Source organism: Choristoneura fumiferana, chromosome 21 (genome assembly GCF_025370935.1).
Source record: "Choristoneura fumiferana chromosome 21, NRCan_CFum_1, whole genome shotgun sequence".
Taxonomy (NCBI): Eukaryota; Metazoa; Arthropoda; class Insecta; order Lepidoptera; family Tortricidae; genus Choristoneura; species Choristoneura fumiferana.
In genome coordinates this window covers 12923678-12938932 of record NC_133492.1, presented here as the reverse complement: position 1 = coordinate 12938932, position 15255 = coordinate 12923678, and the positions used below count along the sequence as shown (strand labels likewise).

Genomic DNA, 15255 nt, shown 5'->3' with positions numbered 1-15255 from the left:
CAAGGTCTTCAACAAGGAAGGGCCAATAGAGGTTTAAAAACCGGCCAAGAGCGTGTCGGACACGCCCGAAATAGGGCTCCGTAGCTATTACGAAGAAATTAAGAAATATTTTTCTAAGACCTTAGGCTGCTATTACTCTTAAAATACTTACTAATAATTCTCAAGAAAACTTAACCGTTATAGTTTTCCTTGTAAGTTTGATATACTTACCGTACCATCCTGAATTTTTTCAAAATTTTCCACCCACCTGTAGGGTTTACGGTAGGTTTTGGGGGGGGGGGGCTGGGGCGCTCGATTTTAATGACAATTTGCATTTTAATGTTGAATATTTTCCAAACAGATCACTGAATCGAAAAATCGTTTTAACAACGCCCTAAAGGTTTTAAAAGACCTATCCAACAATACCCCAAACTACAAAGCGGGATGAGAAAAAAAAATCACCCACTTTATTTTTTTGATTTTTTTATTGTATAATTTTGTCGGCATAGGTTATATACATATATTCGTGCAAAATTACAGCTTTCTAGCATTGATAGTCCCTGACCAAAGCCGCGGACGGACAGACCGACAGACAGACACAGACATACAGACAGATAGACAGACAGACATGGTGAAACTATAAGGGTTCCGTTTTTGCCATTTTGACTACGGAACCCTAAAAACCGGCCATGTGTCGGGACACGCTGTGTAGGGTTCCCTACTAAAAATCATCATCATCATCAGCCGGAAGATGACCACTGCTGAACAAAGGCCTCCCTTTTAGAACGCCACAATAAACAACTCGCCATTTGCATCCACCGGCTGCCCGCAATTCTCACGATGTTGTCCTGCTAACAAAGCTCAAAACACACACGTCGGGTGCGGGTAGGGAGCAGGTCGGGTCGGGAGTACCGCGGGCCTATTTACGTACGTAAATTGTATAATGAACAACATCACACCGACGGTGTCATACACCAAATAGGATCTCTATGTAATCGACAGGTTTGTAAAATATTCTACGGCTTGGTTTTTCAAACAATAAAGTATGTAGGTATGTAGGTTATATTTGAGCAAATGAAAAAAATGCTTGGATGGATTCTTAGGCCACCAAACATATCTAGTCAATGTGACATTTTACGTCATTCGATGGGCGCTGTTAAAGACAAATAATTTTTTTTACTAGTATTTACCCATAGTAAATTATTAGATACAGCAATTGAATTAAAATTCCGGGATTTCACAAAATATCGGGATAAAAAGTAAACTATGTGTTGCTCCAGATGTCCAGCAATCTACAAACCAAATTTAATCCAAATCCGTGCAGCCGTTTTAGCGTGAAGGAGTAACAAACATACACACACGCACGCACGCACGCACGCACGCACACACACGGACGGATTTAGACAATTAAGGTATCAATCGTCCCCCAAGTGTCTTTAGATAGGTGACGTTATAAAATAAAAAAAACATGGCGGCTGCGAGGCGAAACAAGGGTCAACAAGATTATTTGTCCAATATGACTAATAAAAAATCAAGAGCTCATTTTGAATATCTCAAAAACTATTTCATGACTGTTATATAGTAAATAATATACGTCATAGTGTTACTACAAAATATTAAAAACTGAAAAGAAGACTATTAGTGCTAGAAAGCTTTAATTTTGCATGGACATATTTGGCAATTATGTCAACAAAGTGGAAAATAAAATATAGAAAAAACATTTTTTTTAGGGTTCCTCCCACAGACGTGAAGTTGGGGTGATACTTTTTTCTGGTCCAACATTATAGTATGGGATATCGTTGGATAGGTCTTTTGAAATCATTGCGGAGTTGTGATGGTAATTTTCGATACAGTGATTCGTTTTCAAAATCAAATTTTGAAGAACAAATTTTTGTTGAAATCTAGCGTCCCTCCTTTAAAAGCTAAAACTGTTTGTTTACAATTTTTCAGAAAATTCCTGTGATAGTAAAATTATCAAACTAACAAAAAAAAGTAGATTGCTTGAGAATTCTTAGTAGTTTAACAGTATACATATATAGCACCCTAACTCGTAAAATATACTTACTTTGATTACCTATGCCGTACAATATATAAAATCCTTAGAAAATATTACTTGTTTAATACGGATAGTTCGATTCTGACGGCTACGGAACCCTATCCCGGGCGTGCCCGATGCGTTCTTGGCCGGTTTTTGTATAATGTGTTACCTATCTAGTATAGGGATACAAAACGGAACAATGTGATTTACGAAACAATTAGGTAAATAAATAAATCAAAAGTGGTGATTCAGTGGAAAGATCAGACAGATCAAGCAATTACAGCCCAACAAACTACCTAAAGGCCACTACAACTAACGCTTTCGAGGTAATACCGGACACGAATGACAAAAGACAACCACTCCCCGACGAATTTAGGTTACTAAGTAATAATTTTTGCAGGTGGTAGGACCTTGTGCAAGGTCCGCCCGGATTGCTACCATCATCTTGCTCGCTAATCCTGCCGTGAAGCAGCAGTGCTTGCACTGTTGTGTTTCGGCGTGGAGAGTAAGACAGCCGGTGAAATTACTGGCACGTAAGGTATCCCATCTTAGTTTACTTTAGTTTTGTTGAAATTGTGTCTTAGTCTATGCTTTACATGGTAACAATAAGCTCTGGCTTGTCAAGGCTGTCATACAAAACGTCATCGCTCTCTTCTTTTCTAATCTCGATAGCTGGTACGTGTGAATTTGTGTCGTCCTCTGATATTAATTTTAATCAATAATAATTTCATCAATCCATATGTTTAAAGTGCTCTATTTAATTTGATTTGGACAATATAATTGTATCCTGAATATCTGGCCATATTTATTTACCACCCGCCGCGCACCTTGCGCACTCTTATTGCTACAAGTGTATTAATAAATACCTATCCAATGTTTTTCTCATATTTGCACTGTAATGTAAAGTTTGAGGCAGCTGTTAAAAAATGGGCATTAAACTTATCTGGTACGTCAGCGTCAGGCACATTTGTGTCAGTATCAGTAACATCCTTAATAGATATGGTCCCACCCCTCTGCTTCAAGGATATTTCATCATTTATGATGCGCCATATTTCCTTGGAAGGATTTTTACTCTCATCAAGACCTTGGTGGTCGTACTGTTTGCGCGCAGTTAATGTCGCAGACTTGATAAGTTCCACATAGTGGGCTCTGCATTCTGCAATAATCTCCTCATCAGGATACTGCCGAAGAATCTCATTAAAATCATTAAATTTACGCATGTATTCATTAATCTCATCCGTGAGCCATGTGGCAGGTTGTTTATTCTTAATTTTTAGTTTTTTTAAAAGGGAAATGAATATTAATGTAATATTTTATGATAATCCTAATATTTTTTTTTCATGAATGTCAATGTCGTTATTATAAATAAAATTCCAATTGTATCTTTCAATGTCACTGTAAAATAAATAATTTGATTAATTAGAAGTCACTCTTTGTTAAATAGTCGTCTGTGTGGGGCAGTAGTGTTTCTGTTCCACAGTTAGTATGTATCGCTGAGCATTATGGTCACTGATAGCTGTGTCGACGGGCGCCGCGGTAACCGGCCCGCTGTCACACCGTGTCACTCCACAGTCGATTGATGTTGAGCTGTCGAGCGAAATTCGCGTTGGGAATTGAACAATATTCTCAGATCCATAGCTCTTAAGAACGTCATTTAAACGACGTTTCAAACAGTTTTCCCGAGAATAATCCACGTTTATGTCGCCAACCAAAATGAATCTTTTGTTTTCGTCACTTAACCTTCTTAAAAGTAATTCTATTTAAATAAATGTCAAAATCTCCATTGCCAGTTCTATACATACCAATTATTATAACTTTACAATTTATTATTTCTATTGCAGATAACTCGCAATGAAATTGAACGGCTGCGGTGTGTAGGTCGCTCCGTTTTATATATGAGGTGCCGGTTTTTACGTACAGAGCGACGCCACCGTGCTCGATCGATGTCCGGCAGACTGTATAGATCAATTACCCAATATTTTTTTCCCCCGATATTTAAATTCCCGTTCGCATTAATTCCCATTTGCGTTTTTCCCATTTTCTTTATTTTCCATACGATACTGCGACCAATGGATAATTTTCTGACACGATATAATTTCTACTCTTTCCTTTCGCTCGCTACACGCATCTTTATCTACGCATTTTTTTACCAATACGGATCATTCGCATTCATATATTTTACCTGTGTTATAAATTCTCACTAGTCTATTTTTCTCATACGTTTTAATTTCCACTTATTATTTTCGCTAGCCGCATAATATGTGTGCCGAATCTAACTTTGATGTACTCGCTGATTTCTGGCGTGCTTTGTATAAAGCATCTCTTACAGAATGAAAAGGTGAAAGTTTATCGATGTATTCCTCACACATGATTATTCTCATTTGTTGTTTATATAGCGTAGGAATGGGTCTATAATCAGCGGTAGGTAACTGTTTTTTAAGGCGGTGATTTCTTTCTCAATATCTATGGATTCGTAATCAATCAGGCACACAGGAATGTTTTTCATCTCGCACAATGTTCCTTTCCGATGCATATATTACTAAAAATCCGTTGCACGAACCTTTTCTGTGACAAACCCACACCGACGAACATTTATTGGTGCGTTTCAAATAATGGCGATAACCAGCTCGTATCAATATTCGCCCTCCAGCCACGTGTACTTTCTCAGAAAGTGAATTCACATGAACCCGATGCGATATGTAGGGACTAGGCTGTATACCGCTGGCAGGTGGTAAAACTGACCACCTGGCAGGCTAGATTGACTTTATTATGTATGATAGTATTTTTATATTGTATGATTCTAGAATTTGATTTTAAAAGACGATTGACAGCGGTATACATGCCGAGCACAGATTGCTCCACATATTGCTGTACATAGTTGTTATAATAATATGTTTTTCATCTCTCCTGTTCGGAAAGTTTAATTTTCATGGCTTAGCCGGGTGGAAAGTTGCGTTTTCATCTCAAGGGAGGAAAGTATTAATTTTTTATTTTTCGATTAGCCATGGAGTCGGAGATAGTTGAGTTACGTCAATGACACTTTTTTTCACGTGTCGGCATGACCATCTACGACTAGATGCACGTCGTGACCAAGGAGCTTATAATACAACACTGGAGGTTGAACGCCGAAAATCCATTTGAAACAAGAAATTTGATCTTATTACGTCACGAACATATTTCATCTCTTTCTTTAGTTAGGTCAAGAAAGAGATGGAAGTCATTCGTGAAATGTGAAAGAAAGAGATGGAATATATAAATAAGTAATAAAGGTCAAACTTCTCGTTCGGCGTTCAACCTCCAGTTTTGTATATAAGCTTCGTGGTCGTAACCAACTCGGTTTTTTTTATAGTCGGCCGTGGAAAGTGTCCAGGTCAAAAAGGTACCGTTGGAGGTTGGATATAAGTAAATTCAATTTATAATTACCTATTCTCATTTTTTTTTGTAGTATTTTACTTTCCTCACGACAGTCGAAATGAAAAGTAGAGTGTCTAACTCGGGTGAAATTCCCGCGTCTACCTATTTCCCCTCGAACTATTGGCGCTCTCACGAATATCTCGGTTGAAATAAGTCACTTTCCACTCTTGGTTATCAATCTACTATTTCGAATGACGTCTCAGCTGTCATACGCCTGACTGTTTTGATCGCGAGTACGTACCACTACGACGTACCAGCACCAATATCTGACACAACAAAGCGTGTGTAAATATTTGATATGACTCTATTTATAGGGCCGGTAAGACGTGTTAGATATTTCTACACGTTCCACTGTGGCAGATACTAAAAATTCAGGTTACTAAAAACTAATAAATACTGAAAATTTAATTTAAGGCTCCAACTACATTTAGTTATTGACTTTTTAGTGGCACTTTCTACTTAGCTGTTCTTGTATTTGTATAATTTATTTCTACATTACACATATTAATAATATAACTAACGCTAACGATGGGCCTCATGAGGAAGCTCAAAGTCACTCAAAGGGCTATGGAGAGGGCTATGCTCGGGGTTCCTCTGCGGGATAGAATCAGAAATGATGTTAGTTAGAACTAAGGTTACGGACATAGCCCGAAGAATTGCGAAACTGAAGTGGCAGTGGGCGGGTAGCTCGCAGAACTGATGGCCGATGGGGTCAGAAGGTCGTCAGGGGTCAGAATGGCGTCCGCGGACCGGGAAACGAGCTGTCGGTAGGCCTCCAACAAGATGGAGCGACGACCTGGTTAAGATCGCGGGATCTCGTTGGATGCGGAAAGCTCAAGACCGGTCTGAGTGGAGAGCCTTGGGGAGGCCTATGTCCAGCAGTGGACGTCTTTCGGCTGACAAGATGATGATGATGAACTTTGATAATAAACCAGTATACAGATCGAAACGCGTTAGTGCTTTATCAGGTGCTTGTCACAGTTGTGCCTTTGTGACATATGTATTGTTTGAAGTGTAAGAGAAGCAGGACGGGTTGTGCATGTATGTTATAAAGCTATGCTGTAGATGTTATAAAGCCCGGTTCACATTTATCTGTCGTGTTATGTCATGTCGTGACGCATCAGAACGGTGTCGGTTTCATACTCTCCTACCTCTATGGTTTCATACATTTTATATGGATGCGTTCACATTTATCTGATGCAGTGTGTTGCACGTGACGGCTTGTGTTGTGTCGCTTCACAAGCAGAGAGAGTGAGAGAGTGAGAGACAGGAAGATTTTTTAAAAACGCGCGAAAATATATCTATTTACTTATCTCTTATCACGTGCCCAAATGCCAAGTTTCATAAAGATTCATCGATTTATCTTCAATAATAACGACCTTGCATATAAAATTTCACCCCCTATTTCAACCCCTCACAGGTCGAATTTTCAAAAAAACTCAAACAAATATAGAATTATTTGTTATTAAGTGCCTAAATGCCAAGTTTCATGGTTTTATCTTCGATAGCTACGAACTTCCACCATATAAACTTTCATCCCCTATTTCAACCCCTGAAAGCCTCTTTTTCGCGATAAAAGATAGCCTATGTTCTTTCCCAAGGTCTATTCTATCTCTGTACCAAATTTCATCAAAATCGGTTCAGCGGTTTAGGCGTGAAAGCGTAACAGACAGACGGACAGACAGACAGACAGACAGACAGAGTTACTTTCGCATTTATAATATTATAATAATAATATATAGTATATAGGTATAGTATGGATAGTATAGTATGGATTATGATACATATGAAATCATAACATAAATGGCCGTGTCACATCGTAATTTAATAATTGATACTGCTCATAGTTACTTATTAATCTTATTATATAAAAATATTCTTTAGGAAAATACAGTCTAGGATACATCTTAGAGCCTGGCCAAGCTAACTCTGCAGAGAATAATATGGTAACACTGCAAATGTAACGCATATTATGTACGTGATTTAACGTTAAAATACAGTGTTGCCAAATAATTCCGTTGCAGACTTAGCTTGGCCAGGCTCTACCTTATTTTTATTACTAAGAAAACTGAATAATACACACTAAAAAAATCGAGCAAGTACAGAAACATGTCTAATATAATATCCTCAATAAAAAACTATACCGTAACGTATGTTTTGATTTAGGTACTTCCCAGTAGTAAAACTTGACAAATAGGTAGACGGATGGTACAAAAACCATTAACATTTTATCAAAATTTACTAGCTTATGCTAAGAAATGCAAGGAAATTACTTATAATAGGTAACATTTAAACAGCCTTTGACCCTGTATTTCATCTCGTCTTTCAAGTTCCTGGCATCACATACAATAAATACTTTGTTCAATTAAACAGAGACCAAATCATGAAATAACGTCTTAAACTTTCGTGATTTTCACTCATGGTCAAAATACCACGCACAGGACTTATCACGCTAACACACACGAATAACACGAGTACAAGTGCGGGTAGTTCGAAGGACTCGCGCTGCTAGGCAGACTTGACACCCCAGACTTCAGTCTACTCGTGACCACGGCCACTGTAATGTTGACTTTATTATCCTGAGAGGAGGAGTGGAGAGTCCTGCGTCTGTGTTCCCTGATCGCTACAATCTGGCCGTCTTCAAATCTAGCGTGAATGAGAATTTATTAGGCAAGCGCGGTCTATCTTAGCCCACATCACTTACTATCAGGTGTGATTGTGGTCGTGTGTGGTGGAAAAAGGAACTTAACAAGAGAACGATGAAACAAGCAGTTAGTCTATTGAAAGAGAGCGGAAAGTAACTTCTTCTGTTGTCGGAGAGACTGGAGGAGGGACAGAAGAAGTAAGGTTTTTGGAGGTCTTCTTGGATTTCTTCTCAGGAGCTTTCCATAGGCTGTTGTTTAGCAAGGACTCCCTGTAACGCAACCAAACGAAAATTATGATTTAAAGCCAATATTAGTCTTTGGGTTTAAGCGATGATTCCTACTAAGAAAATATCTATCATTTTATTTTAGACTGCGTTTTCACCAGATATTTACAAGGATGCGTGGCGAGGAATATTTTTTTCATCACACTTGTTCGTAAACAGTGTCGAAACATGCAGGCTACCTTGGTTGTAACCCTCCAAATAGAACCCTCGACCTTAATGTGCTTGTCACGAAATCCGTGGTCGGTAAATGAGTCATTGCCCGTACTAATTTTCTTGTCATGAAGCCCAAAGTCGGTAAATGAGCGTGATACTGCATGGCGTGCAGGAGTGCGGAATCCAGAATCGCCCTGTGTAGGAGTAAGTGAGAAAAGCAGGATCATCATTTGCTCACCTGTACTTGTACGTAACTTCGAGGATTTTCTCCGTTTGTTCTTTCATGCTAGGGAGGGTTCCGCCAAAGTCTGAAGGTAGCTCGTCTCTGCTCACATGCTTGTACAGAGTATCGGAGTTCGGTAGATGGAAATGGATCTGAAATTACAACGAAATGCACTGAACTTACACTTTCTTAAACGGCCGGCAACGGAACTGACTCTCCTTGAGTAGATGATTCTCATGAACGGTGGTGTTAATTTACCATCAGATGACCCGGTTGCTCGTTTACCTCCCTCTCATAATAAAAATAAGAACTATTTTTACAAGCTTCTATTAAATATTAACCTTATTTGCAAACTATAATTATAATAATACTGAATTAAAAAATATTAAGAAAATACAAAATATTCATAGGACTAAAACTACAATTAAATAGCGAGCTTCTATTTAGTTTCACCTGTCCCGTTGACTGTCTGTCTGTCTGTTTGTAATCAAATCTCGCATTAAATTCGACCAACTTCCAGTAGTTGGATTGACTTGAAATTTGGTATACATATGCAAATTGCGTGACAATACAATAATCTGGTAGCGATATCCTGGTAGGGTAGTACGGCAAGGAACGTCTCCACAGGACGGAACTCTTCAACCGTTAATGGCATCGACTTGAAATTTGGTATGCAAGTGTAGTTTGAGTGACAATGCAAGTACAGTCAACAAAAAGTACAGTCAATGAGAAAAGCTAGCATTAAAAATATTTTTTTACCAAAAAAAATATTTTGCTTCTCGGTTACAAATCGTGCACCACAGACCACAGCTAAGTATGTGTGATACATAATTCGTTTATCGCTATCCCGCGGGATCTGCGCAATTTTGCCGGATAAAAATTATTTCATGTCACTCCCGAGGTCCCGATAAGGTAAAGGATTCGGCAATCTAAACATGAAGATAGGTTACAGAGAGACAGATACTTTCACATAAATTTATGTTATTCGTAAGGATGTTTACAAGTTTTAAACGTCAAATGGTTACCTAATTAATTACCTAACCTTCATTCAAGTTTGGAAACGGATTGTTAGATAATGATGGTGACGCAGCTGTTTTAGAGTCGAATGTACGAATTAAATGTGACCTTTGATATTAATATAGAAGAAATAATAACTCTGTTTTTACATTAGGCAGATACTAGATACTTGATTCCGTTCCAACGGAGTCACTCTATGTACACAGTGTAGAGCTGGTAATGGATGTCACAACAGAGTAGTTCTTCTACCAGCGCATCAAACTATTGGTTTCCTGTGACATATACTGAAGAAATAAGATTCACAATTAACATTAAATTTTAGGGAATTTAATTTGCAAGCACACTATATTGTTTTATGAAAACCGTTACATTATTTGTTCAATATATGCGACTGGTGAAACGCTTGTCTACTCAACAATTAATGGCCGACTGCTACGAATAATGAAATGACTAACTGAAACAAACTAATGCAAATAATACCATCTCCATTTTTACCAACGGACATCCAGGGGTGGGGGGGGGATGTCTTCTTCACCCTTATGTAGGTATCTATTGGTCCGTACTGAAAGTTGCAAAATATGTTATGCTTACCATATCAGAAATATCGTGTTTCAGAAATTGTTTCATGACTGAAAATATTTTGTCCATATAAGTTGGCGAGTTGTATACATGCATTTGCTTCAATCTTATCGGCATCGCTTCCTGAAATTGTCAAAATAAATTAAATCTTAATAAGAGGATTGTATCCTAACCTACGGTGCTCAGACCTGGTCTTTGACTGAGGCCCAGAAGTCCAAACTCAAGGTTTGCCAGCGGGCTATGGAGCGCAGTATCCTAGGTGTTCGAAGAGCCGATAGAATAAGGAACACTGACCTGCGCTCAAAAACCCGATTTGTTGATGTGGGGACAAAAACCGCCAAACTAAAGAGGGACTGGGCAGGACATGTCTGCCGGATGCATCCGGATCGTTGGGCCAAAATCATCACTGATTGGGTTCCAAGCGGCGGGCACCGGAGCAGACGCAGTCCTAAAAGAAGGTGGCGGGACGATTTGGAGCGATTCCGGCCGGACTGGCAACATTTTGCCGAAGCCAGAGTGAAGTGACGAGTGGAAGGAGAAAGGGGAGGCCTTTGCCCAGCAGTGGGACACTATATAGGCTATATATAAAAAAGAGGATTTATTATAGGAACTTTGATCGCAGCGATCGCGCTGGTGTATTTATTAAGATTTTTCTCCTTAATTTAGTTTCCAGGCACTTACTTGTGCCTGGAACTGTTTCAGACACGAATACTACGAATAGTGAGACAGCCGGGAAAATAAACGACACGTTACAAATTTCTTTCTTCTGCCTTTTAGATTCTTCTGGGCCGGTGCCGATGTCAGCAACACTGACAATCACTTAGCTCTTCAACTCATCAGGTTTTACTTGCATAAACTCTTAATTTGTCTCCACCATAACCGCTGCCATAGTAGGAAATAAGACGTCTACCCGGAATAGTATATTTATCGAAACGGTAGACCATACCTAATGAAGCAAAACAGAATGGCTGAGTAATTCAGACGGTTGTTTATGTGACAATGTGTGGCCTGGTAAATTATTATCACCCGCATCATTTCGCTTACGAAAAAAACTCTGACAATAAAGTCCACCAGCCTGGTCATAATTTCAGCGTTTTAACCGCCTCATTTTCGCGGGTTTTTTTGTCAAGGGACCGTATAAATAGATGACATTTTCGATTATTTTTAGGCGTCCTATACTTCTCCTAGATAATCTGGAAAGTGTAGCAGAGAATCTTCTACCATGTCAACAAAAATGTGCCCACAAAAATCAAATGGAATAAATGCTCGAACAATTATAATTACCCCTAACGGGTTTGAGTTTACCCCTGCCACCCCTGCTCTCACCTCTTGATATTTGGCCATTTTCCTCGTCACGGAAATGTTCATTTTGGTCAACATCCTCAATGATATATCCTTCGCGTCAATAATGATCACGTCGGCATCCACCAGGCCTTCTTCGTCCAGAATCCAGGCGTCCATGACAAGTAAGAAGACACGTATAAGTTGAAGATGGTCGAAGTTTCGTAAGCCTGGGTCGTTTATTTGCGACAACCACAAGAGTCTGTTCCCTGAGGCCTTGATACGGGCTAGATTTCTGAAAAAAAGTAAAGAGATAAATATAGCGTAAATAATAGTTTTGTACTGAAATAAAGATGCCTATAAAATCTCTATTAGGTCAAATTTGTGTTATTTTGTGGCATAAATCAGAAAGAGGACTTAGCGTGTTTGAGTTTTATGTAAATTTGCAAGAGATTGAAAGTGAAAATACCAAAGGGTTGGACGTGGACGATCAGAGTACCACGTCAATACTTGCTACATTTTGTAAGTTGATATTTTACTTGTTAACATTTCAGTTTTCTTAAGGATTTGGCACACTGGATGCGTCCTGCGGTCTGCGGTCAGGTCAAAGTGAACGCTGCCCGCATTATGTATGGACAACAATGTCGACAGGACGCATCCAGTGTGCCAAATCCTTTATCGTTTCTGCTATGAGAATCACCTTCACACAAAATTTAAAATTCCTGAGACAATTTTGTTTGTTTATATGTAACACCCGGACGCGAAACAAGTGTTTATTTCTGTTGTATAATCACAACCATATACTTATATGTACCTACTCTACTACGTGATAGATTAGACATATGAATACTCTTATCCGGAATCTTTATTTACTGAAATATGTTCAGTTGCTGCTTTACGATCATGACTTCGTGTTTTATGGAAGATAGTTTAATTACGTATGTTTGTTATACTATAGATTTGTAAGCTAGCTTCAAAATGGGAAAATTTTTATCCCGATTCGAAGCTGGCTACAAAATGGGAATACTTTAGTCCTATCTCGTAGCCAGATTTCATGGCTGGTTTCGAAATGAAAAAAAAAATTAATCCCGATTTGAAGCTGGCTACATAACGAGAATCCTTTAGACCTATCTCGTAGCCAGATTTGGTAACTAGCTTCGAAATGGGAAAAATATACCCGACTCGAAAGCACGATTTTCATTTCATAGCTAGCTATCAAATCTTGCTACGAGATGGAAAATTGTTCCCATTTGGTAACTAGCTACAAAACGAGAAAGCATAATTCCCGTTTCGTAGCTAGTTAGCAAATCTGTCTACGAGATGGTTCTAAAGGGTTTTTGCATACATATCAAAACTTGAAAGTGAAAACTGTAGCACCGTTGGCACACTGCAGTGGACTGCGGTAGCTGTGTGATAACCGCCTAACGCCTGATCGCTCGCAACCGCATTCACCATCTCTTTCTAACCTCTACTAACTGTGTAACAGAGAGAAGTGATGAAAGAGATTATTATTCCGACTGCGTTAGACAATAAGGCTACCTGTGTTCGTTATGTAGGCGTTCCAGATTTAATGATTAAGAGAATATTAGCCCAAAATTACTTACACGATTTTTAGAGTGTTTTGAATTTGTGTCGAAAGTGGATCTCGGTCGTTGAAAAGCTCTGGTGATGTCGCTCTTAAACTCGAGAAAGATTCAATAACATTCTGTGCCTTTTCAATGTCGTAGTAAGAACAATGCAGGAATCTCCTTAGAAGTTTGTCATCTGAAAATTAAAGTTGATTTCACAGTAATTGTTTGACGCTAGAGTACGCTTTGTATTGACGCTACGAGGGGTGATTGAAAAGTTCGCAATCTGAGTACAAAAATAAAAGCTCAATTCAACTGTCCATCTAGATTCTAGAGCCATTAAACCACTTTATAAGAAACTTTCTTCCAGACCTTCAAAACAGGTGTTCACCAGAACTTGGACCTCGCTGTTGCTCAAAAATTTTATCAAACCCATAATATTTATTGGGAAGAAGGTCACAAGCTACATCAGAAGAAAAACACAGTAAAAACATAAATAACGAAAAGAACGACAAATCAAGAATTATTGTGCTGTAGTGTGCTGCCAAGGTCTCGCAGGCATATGCCGAGCCCTGTAACCGAAGCTGGAGCCGCTAGTTTTCAGCTGAACCACGGTGAGTTGTGCACCCACGGAACCGGCGCGGATGATGCGGGTGAAGACAGAGTGTTGTGGCCATGGAAGAGGCCTATATCCAGCAGTGGACTGCTGTAGGCTGATGATGATGATGATGATGGGGAATGGGGAAAGTCCTATGGTGCTAAATCAGGCGAATAGGCTGGATGAAGCAATAATTTAAATCCACATTTGTCTATTTCCGCCATTGATTTTAGTGAGGTGTGGACACGTGCATAGTCCTGGTGAAAGAGAACTTTCTTTGTCAAAATTCCTGGTCTTTTGACCTTCAGAACCTCGCGAAATTGACGTAAAAATTGCAATAATAGTCAGAGTTTACAGTGGCACCGTTTTGAAGATAGTCAACCACTATTGCTCCCTTCGCACCCCAGATAAGTGATGCCATGACTTTTCCAGCCGACAAAATTGCTTTGGATTTTTAGGAGCAGGAAATCCCGCACTAACCCACTGCTTCGATTGTTGCTTATAAATAAAATTACTTTAACAGACAGGCGGAGGTCATCGAGCAAGGTTGATCATCGAATTGTTGGTGATCACGTGTCAATAACGTGAGAGAGATTTTATATACTTGCTAACCCAGATGGCGTATTTTTGTTTCATAAACAAAGTAGAAGTTCACAATAAGATTAGCCTAGAAAGCGAACAAAACCCGGACATTGTTTATTTGTCGCGGCATCATCGGTAGGTACTTTGCAAACTAAACTGCATCTATGTATTATTATGTCAAAAGAAAAGATATCATTACAATCTGATATTTCTATATTACATTACTTCTATACTACTTTCTATATTATATTACATTACTTTTTCCGTATAATAAATTATAGAATGGCTCTATGACGTCTTGCATCTTATCGTAATCTTAGGAGACTGATACACTTCGACCCCTAGGGTTAGGTATATCTTTTGTGTATATGACGTGTCATAAAAAACATAACTGTTGAAGCACAGGTGGTATTTAGTAGCAGATAAATCGAAACTTGTACGTGTATGTCAACGACAAAGGATATCGATCGATTACAGGGCAAAGTTTACAAAATTGTGTTGTACCTTGAGGACCGAGAAAACCCGTAAACTTTATTTTTAAAAGTTATTTTTCGTAAACTGCCGAAATTGGATGGAGCCATGGTGGTCAGGGTTTGACCTATGGCCTCTCAATCAGAGGATCGTGGTTCAAACCCGGCTCGCACCTCTGAGTTTTTTCGAAATTCATGTTGCGAATTATATTTTTAAAGTTACCACGAGCTTTACGGTGAACGGAAAACATCGTGAGGGAAACCTGCACAACAAACCTGCGAAGCAATTCAACGGTGTGTGTGAAGTTCCCAATCCGCACTGGGCCCGCGTGGGAACTACTGCCCAAGCCCTCTCATTCCGAGAGGAGACCTGTGCCCTGCAGTGGGACGTATATAGGCTGGGATGATGATGATGAAACTGCCG

General features: G+C 39.1%; 1 protein-coding gene across 1 annotated transcript; it reads right to left on the bottom strand.

Annotated features, from left to right (window-relative positions):
* Nucleotides 1-7237: 7237 nt before the first annotated feature.
* LOC141439572 (clavesin-1-like) lies at nt 7238-13462 on the bottom strand. The gene is made up of 5 exons (XM_074103861.1): nt 13218-13462; nt 11659-11908; nt 10345-10455; nt 8752-8888; nt 7238-8345 (listed from the first exon to the last, which is right to left on the bottom strand). Exons 2-5 carry the CDS (start codon nt 11791-11793, stop codon nt 8204-8206), a joined length of 525 nt encoding a protein of 174 aa, XP_073959962.1. The 5' UTR covers nt 11794-11908; nt 13218-13462; the 3' UTR covers nt 7238-8203.
* Between the last annotated feature and the right edge of the window lie 1793 nt (nt 13463-15255).